This window comes from Oenanthe melanoleuca, chromosome 7 (assembly GCF_029582105.1).
Source record: "Oenanthe melanoleuca isolate GR-GAL-2019-014 chromosome 7, OMel1.0, whole genome shotgun sequence".
Lineage (NCBI taxonomy): Eukaryota > Metazoa > Chordata > Aves > Passeriformes > Muscicapidae > Oenanthe > Oenanthe melanoleuca.
In genome coordinates, this window is record NC_079341.1 from 19,393,470 (window position 1) to 19,414,088 (window position 20,619).

Below are 20,619 nucleotides of genomic sequence, written 5' to 3' on the forward strand. Positions count from 1 at the left end.
ACATCATATTGCAGCAATGATTAGCTAACCGATTCAATACTTTTTAATAGCTTATTTCCATACAAGTTTTCCATTGTTAGATTGGTTTTGGTAAGAGAAAGCTGCACTGTGATCAACATAGCCATCCATAAGATGATTCCTTTATCTATACAGTTATTGCAACAGAGACGAAAGACTGCATTTCCCTGCATTCTTGCACAGATGTGACAAAGAACTCAGTTAAAAATATGTATAATTCACTTTTTCTGTATGATTGTAAGAACAGCTTTTCTTGCATTTTCCATCTAGTACTGCGAACAGAGAAAGGACATTAAATAACTTGTCATGAGACAATTATATGTATTTAATGTTACAGCAAAGGAAATAGCATCAGAATAGCAGTTAATACCAACAAGGTAGCTGCTGCCAGTAGAAGCCATCCTAATATAATTCACAATACTTTATTTCTGATTACTGGATATTATTCAGAGAAAATCCATTTAACTTACTCTACATTCTTTGTCCAGTCTGGAGGGTTACTCATGGTCATAAATACGCAGTTGGTCAAAATAGTGCACATGATAAGCATGCTGAATAATGTAGGCTAAGAGTTAAGGAATGTAAGCCAGAATATATCATAAAAAGAGTATCAAATAACACAGTGCTTTGGTAGATCTTCACTATCAGGAGCTATCTATCCCTTCACTGCTCTTTTAATAGCCAGGGAAAAGCCCTGAATATGTTACAGCTTTCATTCACTGCTTTATAGCTAAAAGAGAACAATCATACACTAAAAGGTAGAAAATCTGAAAGGCATTTTAAAATGTGTCCCAACTATAAATGATTTTTTCTTATTAAAAAAAAATAGCAACATTTGAATTATTAGCTTCTAATTTCCTGGAATAACACAAAAAGTATTTCTTTTAGATGATCTGGGTCTGCTCCATGCAAGCAAAGCAATGAAAGATACAGTTTCTTCACTTTAATGGTTTATCCTCAAATTAGGCATGTATCAACATTTTTCCTTATCACTATGATACACTGAAAGCTAGCTGCCACATGGTAGGAGACAACCTAGGGAAATCCTAGCAAGAAAAAATATTTTATTGCTGTATGTTTTATATATGACTTTTGTAATATAAATGCTGTTGGGAGGGGAAGGCACATGTGATTCTCAAAAATCCAAATAGAATTCCAGAACAGGTCCAAGTCATAAATAATTTCATATATTTGAAGAGAACCACTCTAAATCTAGAAACTTTTACTCTCAGAACTGCTGACTTTCTTCTAAAAAAAATACAACCACCAAAATGAAAACCATGCAGGTGAACCACAAAACGCCCACATGATGGCACCAACACCTAAAGCTACAGAGAGGCCAAAGCCTCAGCTGCAGGTTTGTGTGGTGCTCCTAAATAGAAATCCGAATATAAAGGAGTGAGAAGTACTGTGAGGTTCCCCTCAAAAACTTTTCTTGCATGTCTATGTTAATAAAAAAGCCTTCAAGTGATAATGATACCTCTACCTTCTGAGCTGTCGAAAAACTGTGGCATTACATTCAACAGTTCTTTGGGTTTTTTGTGCAATGAATATATTTTAAATCCTTTACTTAGAACTTAGCTTCTCTTTATGTAATTCACAGATGAACAGAGCAAAAGAGAAATAAATATTTTTTAAAACATTAAAAATGCATGCTACAAGTGTTTCACCAGTCTGTACTTTACCTAGGCTTTCAAAATCCTCTTTGATGAAATGTGCACTTCGAGTTGCAAATCCTCACTACACTTTTGTTAGCCTAAAAATAACTATAACATACATTACCATAAATTTAAGCAATGTGTTTTAGCATTCTGAGTTTGGTGACTAGCTCTTCACCACCAACTCAGTCCCACAATCTTCAATTATTTCCCATAACTCAATAATGCTCCAGAATATGGTAAAGAGGGTCATATAATTGAAAACAAATTATTTGTAGTGACACCTGTAGCAAGAAAATTAAAACAGGCTATGCAGTATCATTGTAGTTTTGGAAGTCATTTGTAGGCCACTGATAACAACATCTCACACATATCATCTGCTGTAATTAACAGACTTCCAGTATACCAAGACTGAAAAATGTCTTTTCAAGATTTAGTCTACTTAATCTTAGCATCCCTATATGCAATACTAACACAAAACTACTTTCAGTGTGCTTCTGTTAAACTTCTGCAAATGTAAAATGTGCAAACATTTGTATCAGATTCTTATTAAGTAAGCTGGCTTTCTTAAGTCAATGCCCCCATTGCACATATTGGTATTTGGGATCAGACCAGTGGGATGCCTACTATAATCAGCTATTAAAACACTGAAAAAGACAAAATAATAGTTAAGTAATTATAATAATTTAGCTTTTCAAATCTCTACCTGCAATGTGGAAATCTCATTACCTTCTTGAAGACTGAAATTAAAACATCAATAGGCTTACATGTGTATAATGCAATAATGATCAAGAAATAGACAGGTGGGATACACGCAGGACTGAGAATGTATAACAGAACGAGAAACAAGAATGCTGTTTCATCAATCTATCTTTCTGTAAGTGTTATCAAATCAGAAAATGAAAAGGAATAATGAAACTATATTTTCACTAAAAACTCTTGCAAGCACAGACCTGGGATCAAAGATTTGATTTTAATACACAGTGCTAGGGAAGAACTGAAAGTATTCTGAGGAATATATCTACAGTTTATGAAAAATGTGTAAGAGGGGGAAAGATGAAAAAAAGATGTGATGATCACAGAAAAAATAAGAGAGAAGGAAAAATTATGTGGGGGAAGAAAGAAGACACATAGACTGTAAGAGATGATGACTGGTTGTCTGGCTCCTGGTATTACTATATTAGGATCCAGCAACAAGCAGAAATGTAAAAGGAGAATGAGAAAAAGAACAGAAAACAGAAATAGTAGAGAGAAGAGGGACAAAGCACTACACATCATATTGATCCTGGGACATGTGCCAGAGAATGATTTAAATACTAAGTAACATCTCACTCATTACAGTTTTAGACTAACCACTTAAAAAGGATATGAATGTACCAAAATCTTAATAGCTATTTTTCTAAGAGGATTGAAAGGAGTTAACATGTACAGGGCAGAGGTGGCACTGAATCGGAATATTGCCTTTCCTTTATTCAATACTATAAAGGTCTGGAAAAAGAAAAAGAGAATGAAAAATAGCATTTAGAGGATACCAAGTTACAAACTCTGAATCATCATTAATCATATTTGGTCAATATGCTCTTTTTTCATTGACACAATCCCCTTGTCCAATTCACACATTGTAGCATCCAGCCAAATCAATACAATTAAATGAACATAACATTTGAATGCATCTATTTAGAAATCATAAGTAACCCTGATGATTCTAGCTAGTAAACAGAGACAAGAATAAAATTGGTGTAGTTAATATTTGAAGAATTATTATATTCTTTTTGTACAGTATAATATACACACATAATATATGCAACCAAAATGAGAGCCATTAAAACTTCAACTTCACTCCCTAAATCAAATAGCCAGCATAAATTATCAAATCAAAGTACTAAGACAAAAGTAACTCAAAGTGATCTAAGTTTCAAACGATCATGAAAATATGGAAATCAGGAATGTTCAATAACCATTTTTGAACATAACACTAATGTACTCAATTTTTGCTGTACTCTGAGACTAAAGTATTACTCCTCTTTTCAACTATTGCTTGTGATACTTCTGTACCTTCAAATCTATTTTCCTTGTCATACTTTACTTTCACCTAATACAGAATTCACTCTATTCATTGTATCCATGTATTTTCACTCTCTCTCCACAGTTTCAGCAATGATTCATATACATCACCAACATTTAAAAAAGCATTTCTAAATGTAACAGTGATTTTAAAATTCAAGAAATAAAGAATAAAATCTGTAAGGTTTTTGTAAAAATTATGTTCCCACATATCTAGGGAAAGTCCTGTCTATTTCCATCATCTGTTCTTTCTACACATGGATGAAAGTTCATGCTTTTTGAAAGCAAGTGGATCTAGACAGCATTGTGGAAGTCCTAGGAAGCCCAAAGGGCACATAAGCCATGCAAACCTGGAACACAGCCAGCAACCATGATCTGCCTCAACTGCAATCAGAGGGCAGCATTTGTCAGGATTATGCTCCACTTTCTGAGCAGGTGTGGCAAATAGAGCAGCTGAAACCACAATGCCTCTCCCTGCCTGAAATAATAAATTATAAATTATAAAAATCGGTGCTTCCAAACTTAACATGTTTGCATTCTTTCATACTTAGTGATTCTCAAGCTGCACTTTGATCTTTTATTGTACAGAAGTCTGTCGCACGCTCTTTACTATGAAGATTTTTCAACTCTCTTACTATTTGTCCTGGAGTTAATGAAAACAGGACTTCTAATAATATTCTAAGTTTTATGTTTTCTGTCCCCTTTACTCTGACAAAACTTCTGATGAAGTAGCATTTCTGTTATGCTGACTCACCAAGTTACATTAAAAAATTAAAATGGAGCCTGACCCAAAAAATGATGTTCAAAAATATGCAAAGAACACTAAGAAAAATAATAGGAGAAATTATGACTGCAACATCCAGCTTGAAGTCTTGCTTCTCCTGCTGGAAACCACAATGCTTTTGGAAAAGATCATGACAACTACTTTGCATTTCTCAATCAGGAACAAGCAATTCAGCAGGATTTTATTTCACATCCACACTTAATTGCACAATTACTCTTCTAGTTTCCAAAGCGTGATGATACATGCTCTAACTTTAGGATTTCTGGTATTGAATTTCGATTTTTACTACTACAGAATGAGGAAAGAATTAAGGAGAGGAATCAGTACTTTGACCCAAATTCTATTTGCCTTCCAGATTTCAACAAGATAAATCATTTGAGTAAAGAGAGCAAAACATAAATTAATTGAAAACCTCGTTTTCAAATTTAACTCATTCTCCATACATGAACTCAGTTTTAGAAATTCTGCAATGAACACTTAAGGCACAACTGATTTTTTTGTTCTGTTCTGCTTAGTTCTTCATGGTATGCCTATTTTGCTATTGTTTCAACATATTGCTGATGAGGCATACCCCTAATTCCTGCTGGAAATATCTTCATTTGCATTTTTTCTCTTAGTCTGAGTATGAATCATAACAATTCGTGGAGTTTTTCTTCATTTTTCTTTGAAGCAGTTTCTTCACTTTCATGGGTTTTGTTTTTTAATTCACTTGTTTTTGTTAGCTAGCTAGTTTCCACAGGAAAGAAAAGAAAGCAGGAGAAAAAAATTATGAAAACAGAAAAAAAAATTTTCTTTTTTACTAGTAGAATAACGAGACTGCAATACATATGATGCCAAAATCAAAGGGACTGAAAATTTGGAGGAAACCCAAGGCCATCTGGACATTAGTCTAAAGTTCAACACTTTTGTGCTGGCTACAGTAGTTTTTGTTACTTTAAAAAAAGCAAATATGTGGATTTATTTTTTTAAAATTAAGATCTCCATAAAAATATTTTTTTAATTATGTAACATTCTGTCAACACTCCAAGTGCAATTTCTACTTCCTCTTTATTTATGTCCCTCTTTTAAAGACCTCCTCTTTGACAACAATCATAGAACAAAATAGAACAGGATAAGAAAATTTTTTTCACCCAGACTAAATTGAAGATACAATGCCTCTACAGAATAAACATGAATCAGGATGATCATTATATCCTGAGAAATTACCTTTACATACTTCCCTATGCTTCCCAGTGACAAGAGAATGCAACCTAAACTTTTCACAGCAATGAAGAAATCTAGAAAGATGTGTAGCTATCTTTGAGATGGATTTCATATTGAAGACTTGCTCCTTTCACAACTATAATACAGCAATTAGTAATTATTCTAAAGATAAACCCTGTGCTGCTACTTCAATTCTCCTGTGTGTAAAACACTAAAAGTTACAGATTTTAATAAAATGCTAGGTTTATAACAAAAAAATTCTCAATCTCTACCTATCTACACAGTCCCATAAACTCGCATTACTAATTTCTGTTCTTAGAGTGGAGATTTCTGCCAATCCCATCAGCTGTTGGGGGAATTATTATATGGAACACTCTGGATCAAAAATAATAGAAATACTATGTCTTTGAAGGGTTCTTTGTTATTTATTCTTCTTAAACTCTGACAGAAATATACAATACACTCACTTTTTTATTGATATAATATGGGTCCAGGTCTTCCAAGGGCTCGGACACCATTCCTGGAGGTATGTCACCGTAAATAAATGGCAGTGTCTTTCCTGCCTCCAAGTCACTGTTTGGTTTTGGGCCATCTTCATCATCATCATCTTTGCGTTCTTGCTTGGATTTTTGAGCTTTCTCTTCATTGATACGCTGTTCAATAGCTGCAAGTGATTCTCTTGTGAAATAGCGGAAGCTGTCGGGTCCTGGTGGTACCAGCACTGATTGTGCCATCTTTTCATCCTGCACCTCTTAATTACTGCTTAGCCTCTCTCATAAAAAAAGTGCTAAAAATATAAAAATAAAAAAAAAAAAACACAGAAAAAATTTAAGCAACAGAGCTACAAACAATGTAAAGTAATATATCATCACAGGATTTTGTGTGGGGCGCCTTGCTAAATTCAGTAATTATCATCCAAGAGGAGGCTGCAGTGAAATGAATTTTTAAATTTGTTTTTATTTCAAGACAAACCATTTTTCTTTGCATCTTGCCTCTTACAGTTGTCTCAGAGGCATCAACTCTTAAAGAATTTAGTTTAAAATTCACTTAGTGCTTGCAATCAATAGATTGTCAATTCTACAGGCTGATAAAAATGTCACATACAATAGCATCTTTTGCCTTTATCAAGGATAATGTTATCCATTCCCATGAATAAAGTGAGAGATATTTTCCACTACATTCAGTGTGAGGAATCAACAGTTCTGAAGTGTTTGGTTCAGTGTGGAGGAGGGAGACTACAGAAAATGTAGCTCCGTATAATCCTGAAAGCTGCATCTTGGACCAGTCCTTCCTCTAGCTGTATGGACCAGAAATTACTCTTAGAATCCTCTATTGCCACATAAGGCCAGAAGGATCAGTTAAAAGCAACACAAGATGCTCCTTTCTTCGAGCACAAATATGCTGCCTTTGCTGAACTGCCAGCTCAGGAAACAAGGTTCAGGCATAAGCACCTGTATTCAGATCCCCTGCCTGGCAACACACTGTGCACTGAAGAACTGCTGAATTAAACAAAACCAATTTTTAATCATTACATACTGCACTTAGATCTTTTATGTCTGATATAATATCAATTGTATATATATTTCACAAATTTCATTAGCAAGAGCAGGACCTTCTCTTCTTAATGTCTCCAGGCAGTTCAGTTAAAAAGAACAAGTGGAAAATATTCCCAATGCAAATACTTTGATCTGAAATCACAAACAGGTATCTGCTGTAGCCTACAAGAATTTTTCTCAAGCGTCCTTCTGAGTAAGCACATTAAAAATATAGCAAATGCAATAAAGTAACAAATTTTGAGTAAGACAACATACCCAGGAACAATTATCAGATTAAAATGATACAACAGTTTGAACACAATCAGCCTGATCCTATTTAACTGTCTCGCCTAGCACACATACTCCAGCACAGCCGCAACAAATTAATATTTTTGAAGGCTGTTAAATAAGCTGCAACATGATGCTTTCTCCTCCTTTTCAACCATATGCACACAGCCACTTACACCTACACAATCCACACACATCCCAACTCCTGCAGGTCTCCCTATGAGCATGCTCTTCCACTGCAGGCAAATGCACCTGGTGCATTCTGTCATGGACGGTCTGTACCAAAGCTGCACTACCAGCAGCAGAAGGGTTCATTCGGAAAATGAAAGTGGTCCTGCAGCAGAATCCTGTTAGATTTTATTTCCAGTTACAGAAGAAAAAAGAAAAAGAAAACACATAATTTTGTTTTAATACTGCAGGAAACAATTAAAAATTCATTACCAGTGAAGAATCTTGCAGTTATGTGGGTTTGGAATAGCACCAGGGAAGACGGCAGTTAAAATTCCATCATGCCTTTTCTTTTTTTTTTTTTTCTTTTTTTTTCCTTTTTTTTTTTTTTTTTTTTTTTTTTTTTAATTCTCCTTTTACAGACCACACCTAACTTCCTGCTGAAGGATCCTGGTTATTGAAGTAAAGTCTGGCATTTCCTGTGTGAGCCTACTAAGTGCTGTAACTCTTATTGCCAGTAGATGGTACTGATATATACTCATAAATTCTCAGAAATGGTATCGAATTTTTGCATGCTTGAACACTTGCTTAAACTGAGACTCTTTGACTAAAGTGCATGATTTTATATAACCAGTAAAACCTCAAGATTCTCAAAAATTCTTTTGAATACATAGCAGCTACTGCTGATGTGACCATAGCTGTTAAAACCGAAGGTGAGATAGAAAGAAAGTAGGAGGCATAGCAAAGAAAGAGAAATCAAAAAATGGAGGTTACACAGGCAGAGTACAACCTAAGCGATTACTGAAACTGTATTATCAGCAGTCTGGATTATTTTAAACTATAGGTTGTGTAAATATTCTAAAATAAATGCATACAATATGTTCACCGTGCAGATTGGCCAGCAATGGGAGGGAAGGAGGGCACTCCTGAGTGCTCACTGCAGCAGCGAGTTCCCCTACAGAAGTCATCTATTCTTGCTCCCTGCTGCAGCAGGTGGCTGGGAGCACTGTAAGCCACTCTCTGTGGCAAATCAGTGAAACACCCCCTTTGGGCACCACTTCACCAAAACACCATCCTACTTCTTTCCACTCTTCTGCTTGCTCTGTATTTTGCATGCTTACCAATTTCCATACTTTTTCCTCCTGCTGCACCAATAAAACTTTTTTATCTCCCTCCTACCTCACCAACAACCTTCTGCCCTTCCCTCCTTCTTTCACACATATACAAATCTCTTCCCAACTTTTCAAGCAAGACACATTGCTACATCTATATGTTCAGATCTTCTGGCAGTCATTTACTCCCTGCTGTCTTCTTTTCCTCAGCCACAAAGAGGACCAAAACAAAAAAAAAAAAAAAAAAGTATGGCAAATAATAAAAAGCAAAAGGTCAGTCTAAAGTGAGAGGGTTGGAGAAGGAATTAATTGAGTGGCTGAAGAAACATCACTGGCTTTGAAAAACAGCGAGCAAAGAGAGGGGGAAATATTGCTAATTTTTTTCCTTTTGTAATTCCGGTGAGAGAATGAAGAGTTTGACTTGGTCAAAAGAATGTTTCTAAAATTTTCAGCAACAAAGAAAAAATGTGCCAAATGAGAACTATAATTGAACCACATCAAACGTATTGATTTTGTTTTGATTAATTTAAAAATTACACAAAATTATAAAATAATGTTTAAAGCCTTTTTAGAAAAGGGTTTCATTCAATAGGGTTTTCTATTTTCACAGATGATTCAAAGAAATCAACAAAAAGTCTATGAATACATGGTTTCATGTAACCATTTTTTTTGGTTAAGAAGCTTTGAATGAAAATTTCTGGCTGGCTCTAATTAGGACTATGGCTTACTTGGGGCTGTTCTGAAGTCTCAGAATAAGAGGATTGTGAGACAGCAGAGATTCACAGGAGGAATAGAGAAGCTTCTAACTACAAAAGCACTTTGATTATTTACTTGTATGGATAGGCAACTGCTTATGTATAAAAGTTACAGTAAAGCATGTACCTGAAAAGCTGGGCTAATTCACACAATGTGGAAAAGAAGCTTCATTGTTCCATTAATAGTATACTAAGCTAAAGCATCTAATTATTTGTTTCTTATTGTAAGGGTCTGAAATACCAGAGATCTCATTTTGATTTCCACCAGTGCTATACAATCTACATGCAAAGTGTTAGGAAGGACAGTGAAAAGAGAAGACAAAAAGGAAATAGCCAGGGGACATTGTATCCCCTGGCCTTAGAGGCTTGGGTCTACTAGGCTTTAAGGAAAATGAACAAGTATTTTAGAGAGACAGACTAGTCAGGAAATGCAATATCAGCTTTGCAGTCTAAAAGACAAATATATATCCTCTAGAAAGGAGACAACAGTAATACATCTAGACAAGCTTGTAACAATCCTTAAAATATATTAGGTAGTACAGATGTAATACAGATAGTAAATGTAACAGATAAAACTATTAGAGATAGAAAGTTAAAATTATTGCATCAAATAGCAAATATCCATGAAAACCCAATCCAACATAGCCTATGTTTAAGAACTATCATGTGAACACGGTAAAAACTTACCTAAAACATAAACATGAAATAAGAATGGCAATTCTGGTAATAAGTCATTCCAACTGCTGTCTAGCTTCCCACCTACAGCCATGGGAACATTTTATGAACAATTTTATCACTGATGGTATCCATCTTCTCTCTACTGTGGCATGTGTGAAAGCTTGAAGTGGACCTTATCATTTAATCATCTGATAAAACACAAGGCCCACAGAGGGGGTAGAGATGAAGTAGTATTTACTGTCATATGTAAAGAAACTCCACATGAGGGTGAATGATTTCTGACAGGACAGAGCCAAGAGAAACCTCCAAATCTTTTCCCGACATCCCAGGAGCCCTCATTTACAGGCAATCCTGATTAATAAAATTACAAGGAAAATAGATAACCAGTTTTTCCGCAGAAATGTGTAAAAACTGTCTTTGTACAATGGCAAAGCAAAGCATTAAAATGCACAATTGGCAACTTGCCATCATTCTCTGTCATTCTGTGATCATTTTACTCTCCAGCTGTGTGTCCCTGTACTATATTAGATTGTCCCTAATTGCATGACTTTTCATTTATAGTTCTGAATTTCATCTCGTTCCAGTAACACCAGTCATCAAGCTCATCTAGTCCTTTCTGCATAATAGCTTGCTCAGTCTTTGACAATGCCTTACCACTTTGTGATAGGAGCAAATTACATTGGCACATTTACATTTCTTTGTTAACAATAAATTAAAATTTAAATAAAATCTGTCCCAAAACTAAAACAGTGGCAAGCAACTTCAACCAAAGTGTAGGTTACTGTGATATTTGCTGTAGTTCACAAAATATGTTAATATTACTCTAACACCCTTAATCTTAAAACAAAAACAACCATTAAGTTTATGCTCTAAAATGAAATAGTATTTTAATTAAAAGAGCAAAAGAGACCTAATAAGAGATTTTTTTTCTTTTAAATAGTATCCATTTAATAAAATACATCAAATCAAAAAAATCCTGTCATGTCTTCCCCCCATGATACTTACAATACTTATTATATTACTAAATTAATCATGATTATCTAGGTGACTGAAAAACATGTTTGCTAGCTTTGAGATGACATGAAACTGGAAGGGTTACAAGTAAACAGGAGGACAGTATTAGAATTATAAATGTCCTAACAAACAACAAAATGGGCTCAAAAAGTGATGCAATTCAAGATATATAAGTTCTACATTTTATACTTACACAATATGGAAAGAATTCAGACCACAGAAATAAAACAGCCAAGGAAATGTAGGATCCAAGAGATGCTACATTTGAAAGCTTTCAAGGAGATGGACTATTTCAGCTCTTTCTATCTTAATTTTACATTGAAAAGATCAATTGAAGACATGACTGTCTTTATATGTCCAAAAAGCTCTACTAAGGAAGCAAAGATTTCTTTTTATCTAGCAAACAGATAAACAGGTTGTGGCATTAAACTGCAGCAAGAGGATTTGTTAGGAAAACTTTTTACCAGTGAAAAAAGCAGTATTTCAAGGACTTTAAGAAAAGCTAGACCTTGGAAGAAAAAAAAACAGTGGTAAGTGTGAGTTTTGTAGTAAAACTGATCAGGATGAGAATCAAGAAACTTGTAACAAGCCTTCACTGCCTTAGAGTCTTATTAAGTGTAGGTTTCTCACTGTTTTGTGCTGCTTTATCTGTTATGTTTCTCCCCAGGCCTCAAGGAAGCTGTCAGACTCCACGGAGCTGCATGAAAGATTGCATAACATGGGATTGCCCTGTTGGAAGGTGGAAGGTTTAGAGCTGGTACAGTATCTCTGCTAAGATTTATGTTTTTAGTGCTCCACTGCTGAAATTAGACAGCAAATAAACATCAGTTTTCCTGTGCTTGAGGTTTGTGTGTTTCATACAATGCTACACCGTCTGTTCAGTAGCCACAGCTGAGACAGAGGTCTCTTCATATAATATTGATGCACTGAATTTTGCACTTTGAACAGTAGGTGTTCCTGCAAAACAAATCTTTCCAAATGGCTCTTAGAAGAGCTATATAAAAATACAGCTTCCTACACATTTTCCAACATTTTAGATGGATGTATAACTAGCAAGTCACCTTTGAAAAATGTTACTTGAAACCTTAAGCCAATATGAGGTAGTTCTGTCAGAAAGGAAAGCTGCATTTTCCACCCACTCTTACCCTGCTCATTTCCCACTGTGTTGGCCTGAGTAATTCTGCACTTCTGCATTTTAACCAGATCAGCTCACTAGTCTGGCTGAAAACTGTAAATAACTGGGCAGATTTCAGAAGGATCAAAGAGCTGATCCATCACACTTAAGAAAAGAAATTTGGAGTCTTAATGTCTCAAGATGTCCTCTCACTTTGGAGTGAAAAGGACTACAGCTGACTACCTTTAGTGTCTTTCAAATTGTAGTACTTCACTTAAGAGCAAGCTCAAAAGGCTTAAGGCACCAGAGATCTCCAGAGCTTCAACAACAGAGCAGAACTCTCTGTTAGAGCAGGGCTCTAACAACTGTAGTCAACAAATATTGGTACAGACCCTGTACCTGGTGCAGAACCCAGAATAAGTAGAATAAAAAGACAAAAAGAGTCATTAAAATGCCTAAGTGCTAGCAAATCTAAGGATCAAATTAGGCTACCATTCAGTCACAGTAGCCTCTTCCAAGATCAGAAGGTGAACAGGATCACCTGTTTCCTTTAAACATGGACATCAGGACAGCGTTTTAAGAAAAATGTGCAGCAAAGATCATATAATGTGAAAACAGATATACAAAGATCCATATTTGGAAAGTTTGGGGGGGGTCCTTCAAATCAATTTTCTTACTCACTTTAAAACTTATTTCAGGAAACTACCCACAGGTCTCTGGCAAGATATACTCCAAAGAAGTATGAAAAATACGAACTGATTTTTACTGATGTATCTTTACTTACTGTTAACCAATAATTGGCAATGACTTGCATTTGTTAAAGTTAATAAATTTTCCTCTTTTATCAGAAATGGACTTTGAACAATTGCTGATTTTCCATCAAATGTTGGTGCACAAACAAAAAAGCTACTTGTCTTTCCAGATAAGAGAACCTTAAATCCTTCCTTCTAGTATTATACAATTTGGATTTTTCACCTGATGAAAATATAATTCTTTACTTTTTTTATTTAATACAGTGAGATAAATTTCCTACCAGATTGTAATGATCTCCAGTGCTCCTTAACTAGACGGAAAAACCAAGGTTGATTTAAAAACAAGAAAGGTTCAAAACAACAGCTCAAGTTTCACTTTACAAAAAGAGAAATACTGTCTCCAAATCAAACAGCAATGTGGGAAGATGATGCAAGAGAATCCACCAAAGCCCCAAAGAAGCTGATTAAGGGATTATGGCCTTTCAGCTATCTAGCTGCAGTGGGCTCTTCTTCAAATCAATCTTTGCCCTCATACACATCGTGAGAAACTGTCCCCACAAGCAGAGTCTTGTGTAAGTGTCAGGCTAGAGATATACCCATTTTTAGTGTGTTTGTGTGGGGAGAGTGAACACACAATTCAAAGATGTAATGATAACAGAAGTGCCATATGTATGGGATGAGCTAGATATTTCCAGATGCCTGAATAGGAGAATGTGCTGACTACTTATGCTGTTAATAAAACACGCTGTGATTTCTTTCCCGACAAACCAGAACTCAGAATTTAGCATTCCCAGTATGGGCATTATGCAAAGATGTTTAGAATGAAATCTCCAATTAATCTTAACTACAGCATGGCTACAGAAAATTAACATATAATTTATATCCTTCTGGATACAAGGCACCAGGTAGATGGGAGATTCTAACATCCCCCGAACATCTGTCTAGAAATTTTGGATGAACAACATATATCATGATTCTGAACCTACTGACAAATTATTGTGGGAAGTACTCCTTGATTCTACTTTTATAGCCTCTTACTGTCTTCTGCTGCGAACACAACCTATGAATAAGACTGTGCCTCTTCAGTTATCGCTTACGTAAGCCCAGTCAGGCTCTGACAGGGAAGCCGAGGGAGGCTTCCCTCGGGTCCGGGACAAAGGGCCCCGGACCGAGCCCTGCATCTCCATGAGCTGCTGCGAGCAGCTTCCACTTCCACGCAAAACATTTCCAGCCGCTCCTCGTAACCTGGCAGCGCCCACAGGCCGCCAGGGCGGGCGCTGCGGCGATCCGGGGGAGGCGGGACAAGGCAGGGAGTGAGGCAGAGAGACCAAGGCAGGGGGAGCAGGGCGGCGAGGCAGGGCACTGAGGCAGGGGAAGCAGGGCGGAGCCCGCCCGGCCACCGCCCAGCCCGCCCCACCGCCGGGCGCCGCAGGTGCGGCAGCCGAGCCACCGCCCCGAGCCTCGGCACCCCCCGTTGCCCCCGGGAGGGAAGACGGGCGGGCAGGCCGGTGTCGCTGGAGGCGACAGGCCCGAGTGAAAAGCCGTGAGGAGGCGGCCGGGGAGTGCCGGGCTCCGCAATGGCGCGGCGCCCAGGGGAGGTTGCCAAGCAACGGTCCGGCGGCTGCGGCACCGCGCTGCGCAGGGGGAGCGCCGCCGCCCGCGGCCGCCGAGGCTCCGCAGAGCCCGCCCTGACACACGGGCTGCTCCGCAGGGACAGCTGCCCCGGCACACGGGACGAGCAGGAGGGGCAGAAGGAGCAGGTGTTTGGGACAGAGAACGGCAGGAGGGGCAGAAGGGGAGGGGGTGCTGAGGAGAAGCCGCCCTTCAGAGCCACCAGCGAAGGACAGCGGAGCCTCCCCGGGCGAGGTTCCTCCCCGCTGTCCCAAGAGCTGAGCTGAGCAGCGATGAGCCAAATTCAGGGTTTACCATCAGGGCGGGAAGAAACCGGGGGATCACCATCCCTCCCTCAGTTGAGTTTGTGTACCGTCTGAATTGGATACAGAGAGTCAGCCATGCTGCCTACTGCTTGCAGCCAGCCAATTCCCCTGCTCCGGGTGGGCGGCTGTGTTGTGGGGCTTTTTAAAATAGGGAACGGTGACTGTAAAACCATAGAAACGGGCCTGGGGAGTGGGGTGCTGGGACCGTTTTTACATCATCTCCACTCATTTCAAGCTGTTGGTATATTTTTTATTAAAAATTAACCTCGTCCACTACATGCTAAAACCCCTGAGTTTTGACTTGGTATTTGTGAGAGGACATGAGGGAGTGCGTGTCCAATTTATAACTTTGCAAAATAAACAAAGAGAACCTGGATCTAAACGCAGCATTTTCTAAATAGGCTTCCATTTTCAAAGATAGCTGACTAGTGACAAACACTTGCCTCTTGAGAAACTTCCAAACCCAAAACACAATAGGCACAGAAAGCATGAGGACCATCCCACATGGGGAAACAAATATCTCCATGGATAACAGATGAGAATTTCCCCCCCGGGAACTGTACTGACGCTGACAGGCTCCCTGCAGCTGCACAGCACCAGCTGCCAAGGGGATCCTGCAGGAGTTAATGCAGCTTGAAAGTAGCATTAACTCCCTGGATATCAACCTTCAAGGGCACGATGCCACAAAATGTTTCCTCATAAGCACTACTCATGCCCCTACTATGTAGCTGCACCTGGAAACATATCGGGGTCTCTAAAGGAAGCAGAATCACGCACACAAAAAGCCCAACTACAAAAAAGCACAAGTACACAGCACAACTTCCTTTCTCATGCATGGTGCCCACCAGATTCCCTTTGCCACTGGAATGGAAGAGTTGGCTTTGTTTCAGTGATTTCCACTTCAAATAACCCAGAAGCAGAGTGGTTTCAGTGATTCTGGAAATTAAGTCACAGATGAGGTCCCATATTTGCTTTTAAATATTCTTTTAGTCTTACGATGGTTTATGGTTAGCAATTCTTACTGTATCCTTAGGGACAGAGTGCAGATGGTTCCAAGCCAGCTACTAGTTACAGGTTGTGATGTCTCATGCTAATTGCAGATAGGGTAATGGTACTGTTTACTACCGAGATACTTGACATTGACCTGTCCAGTTTTCCTTTTATTTCTTTTTCTTCCCTCTTGCTTGGTTATGCCTATCTTGAAGTGATGGAGCTAAAATTCTACGTTTTTGCCTCAGACCAATTTTTGGAGGGAAGCTTCTACTTAAATGAAACTATTTCTAAGAAAAATGCTACATATATGTATTTACCCTTCACATTTTATAGCTGCCAATGTTCAAAGCATGAATAAGTCACATTCTGAATTTGGGACTTTTTCTTTTGGAATGGTATCTATAATACTTGCCTATAGTTGAAAAATTCTGAAAAATTAGGTTGCATGTATTTTAAAGAACAACCCTGAGATTTGCAGGTGTGAATTACAGAGATAATGCATTTTTCTGTTAATGTTTCATTGTCCATCTGAGGGGATTTTCCTTCAAATGAAGTCGTCTTTGTGGACTCTACTAACCCAGGAGTGGGAATGCTTTCATCTTTTTGTTCTGAATCATTCTGTATGTTGGTTATTAAAGAAATCACACAAACAAACAAGAACCAAACCAAACAAAAAAAAATACCCAAGGAAAAAACCCATAAAAACTCAGAAGGAAATATAGAAGGAAAAGGGTCATTTAGATGAAAAGGAAGATATGTCTCAGACTGAAGACCAGCAGCATAAGAAACCTCCAGGGAAATGATATGTGTAAGAACTGTCTGCCTGGATAAAGCAATGGTCTCAAAATTGGCTGCAGTAGTCCTGCAGGCTGGTTGGAGAGACATGAAAAACTCAAAAGGCTTGTACATTATTATGTGAAGAAATTAATCTAGGTTGATCAATTTGAAATCAAAGGAGACCAGGCTGGGGAACAGTCAAGGAAAAGGGAAGCAGGGGAGGCAGTATAATGGAGCAAGCAGAGATAGAAGAAAGCAAAAAATCTTGGGATGAATGGGCAAGAGAGGGAATAAAAACCTGAGATAACTGGAAGGATGGACAAAAAGATGTGAAAATGAGTTTATAAACACGACAAGTTAAGAGCTCTGTGAAGTATGTGTAAACATGTATTCAATAACTCATTTATATGTGTATCAATATGGTCTCCCTAAAATTTTTTATGAACACTCCAACAAAAAGCACCTATTACTGCAGGAAGAAGAACTGAAATGACAGCATAGAATTGAGATCTGCTTTAGTTTTGGTGCATTTCTCAGTAGATACTGTAATGCAATGTTCACTGGCTGATGTAGTATACAATATGGATGAGCTCTTAAAAGCAGTGAGATTTGTTTTGGAGGAGACTTCCTTGATTCGTTGGTGCTGCACAGCGATGGGGAGAAGTGGCTAGTGGGAAGGGGAAAAGAAGGATGATAATTATGTCCTTCATGCAAGGTCTGTATACTGTGTCAGAGAACTGGCCATGCCACAAGTAGGGTTTGCCTTTTCTGTCATCAGATGCCTGTAACTACTGGCATCTGCATCTAAGCCATTCTGAACTCTTTTCATATTTCTGGGGAAAAATAGGTCCTGTAAAAGACAATTTTTCTGACCTGTTTCAGATATCTACCTTAAGATGAGGCAACTTGTGCCCTAGAAGTGCCTGTCTCTCTGGACTGACTAGAAGGGGCAAGAGATGAGTACTCAGTATCTGCCTGATGGCAGGCAATTGTTTTCACAGGAAGCTATAAATCATATGTGTGACTTCTAGCATGTAAAGACAGCCTTAATTCAGTGTTCCACAATTGATTGCTTGATTCTGCCACTTACTAGCATACTTTTAATGTGATTTTTTAAAATATGAAATATTTAGTGGATCCTTTTACTTCCACACCTCCTTATTAAATATCAGCCACTTATTCTGCACCTATTGCCATTTTTCCCATTTTGTGTTTTAAGAAGCAGACCCACATGTGATTTGGGAACCATAATGACATATGAAAATACATGGGGTCTGACTTTTGATACTCATTGACAGATACGGGGAGAATTGAATATGTATTAATTACTTTAATTTTAATAGTTATTATGTCTTACAGTTTTGCCAACTTTCCAAAGCTTCATACTACAGGTATCTCCACAGCTGAGTAAATACATATTTTAAATGAAGATGTCATCAGTGGGAGACACAAGTCTGGATGTATATTCAAAATTTGGCAACCAAAAGGGAAAAATTAAACCAAACAACATGAAATTAGATCCTATGATGAGTAATATGCTTGGTGATTTGTGCAGAACACAGCCAAATGGTTATACAGGATTTCCCAAACCATCATACAGGAACTGTTAGAAAGCTTTAGAGCTGCACCTTCATCCCCTCCACATCCCAGGCAAAAGCAGAGAGCAAATATCATCACTACTCCCTGGTGACCTGACCAGCACGTTTGTTTCCCTGGGTAATGAAAAGCTCAGTCAGATATATAACATTAGAAAGCATTAAACAAGTCTCTATTAAATTTAGAAGATTCTTTTTGATCTGAAAGGAAACAGAGTAGTTAATTGGCCCACAATTAAATAAAAATGCCATTAAAAAATCCTGAAACAGTTTGCCAGGCCCAATTTCTGTTTGCCTTTTATAGTGTCCTCAAAACCTGTGATATCAAGACATAAACTGAGAATTTTCTGAACTATGAAAACATCTTTATGGATCAATTTATCCTGAGAGACAAAGTGCCTATGGCTGACACATGCAGTTAAGTAAGAGCAGGAAAGTAGTATCACTATTGCATCAAGAAACTTGAAAGGCCTGAGGAAGCAATGCAGATTCATAAGTGTAAGATCAGAGGAGATGTTTATGAGTGTTTATTCTGACATTCTGCCCAGTGTGGATAATACCAGTCCCCTGATTTAAAAAGAGTCTCAGCTGAAACACACCAAATTAATGAGAAACCCTTAGTAAGCTACCTTATGGCAAAGTATTGTTGCAATAACATGGGTGCCTTATTTTATACTTGGGCATCACTTTCCTGGGTAGTGATGTTAGAAAAAAAAAGGAGAAGTGGCACAGAAATATGGAAATGTGTCAGAAATAGCAATCTGGATACATATATCATTTATTTGCCCAAAACTAATTTTTATAGCTCCTGATTGTTTTCATAAGAGGGAGAAAACAATTAACAGCTTTAAAGTTCAGTCACTTTCTTTAAAAATGCACATTCAGTTTCAGGGTTACTTAAAAAAAAAAGGAAGAGTGGAGGCTTGTTTGTTACAATATTTTATAACTATGGGGAAAAGAAGGATTGCTGAGGACAATTACAAAATTGTAGGTTAAAATGCAACTGCAGCCAATTGTAACAGGACTATTTGGAACTGAAATTTGTTCAGTGGAGCTTGATAACTTTTTTCTAGTTCAGAATAATTTCCTAAGTCTACGGGTTTTTTGAATATACTCCATTTACATTTGTTGGTATGTGTGAAAAAAACAGCAGAGCAGATGTTGAAAACCTCCTCAGGAGAGTTTTTCCATTGCCAGTATGTTTGAGCCAGTAAAACAGGTTCTGATTAGAGGGAATACAGGAGATCCCTGAAGAGTTCTTAGAAGCATTCCTTGTTCACAGTGTCACCTGCAACTTGGAACTGTACCACTGCAAGGACATTTTCCCACAGGAGCCATGCACGCCACACTTCTTGTTTCCATACAGAAACATGGATACACATGTCAATATTTCCTTTACAATGTATTCAACTTTTTTTCATATAAACTCAATTTGTATACCCTTGTAAAATTTCTCTTTCCCACACCCTACATTTGACTGCTTCTTGCCCATCAGTTACTCTTCTCTAGATTCCCAGATGACATTTCTTTTTCTTACCAGAATTCCAGAGCATTTTGACCATCCTCAGAATATTTATACCAGCTCACCATCTTACTCCATTTCTGCATCATATCCTTCATCTTTCTCACTAAGGACAGATTATTTTGAGAATGTGTGAATCCGTGAACTAATTTGGAAGTGAGGTCAATACCGAGAAAAGCTATATAATCCCTTTCCCAGCAATGGAGAGCACTTCTCCGGAGTTCCTAGCCTCTGCCACTCCACAGAGCAAGATATCAGCATGAGTAATAACACCCAAGTGTCCCGTATAACATTAAAGGTCATCATCATCATCATTCCCTGAGGCTTATATTCAATTTTTTTCCCCTAGTGAAGTAAAGTACCAGGTTTCTCTGTGTGAGAGTAGCCTGCCATCAGCTTGGGGCCAAAGCTTTGCTTCAGATCTAAGATCATGGTATTCATAAAAAATTTCATCTGGCAAAAGTACAATATCTTTTTACTGTCACAAATGTAAAGGCTGTGAAGCACTTTAAATGTTAACTCTAACTGAAAATATCATGAAAAATTTGAAACAGTAAGTTTTGAAAATGTGACTGTTGCATATGTTTAGCCAACTTAACTACAAAAGCAAACTGTTTGCAAGATGTAAAATGTTATTCTGTTGAATAGTGAT

The 20,619-nt window shown here is 37.7% G+C and overlaps 1 protein-coding gene across 1 annotated transcript in view; it reads right to left on the reverse strand.

Moving 5' to 3' along the window:
- Positions 1 to 20,619, reverse strand: part of SCN2A (sodium voltage-gated channel alpha subunit 2) — a 73,134-nt gene that overhangs the window by 46,253 nt on the left and 6,262 nt on the right. The window contains exons 2-4 of the mRNA XM_056496652.1: positions 6,195 to 6,514; positions 3,046 to 3,164; positions 489 to 578 (exon numbers count right to left, since the gene is read on the reverse strand). Coding sequence (XP_056352627.1) covers positions 489 to 578; positions 3,046 to 3,164; positions 6,195 to 6,461 — 476 coding nt within the window. The 5' untranslated portion in view covers positions 6,462 to 6,514. The remainder of the gene's footprint in view (positions 1 to 488; positions 579 to 3,045; positions 3,165 to 6,194; positions 6,515 to 20,619) is intronic.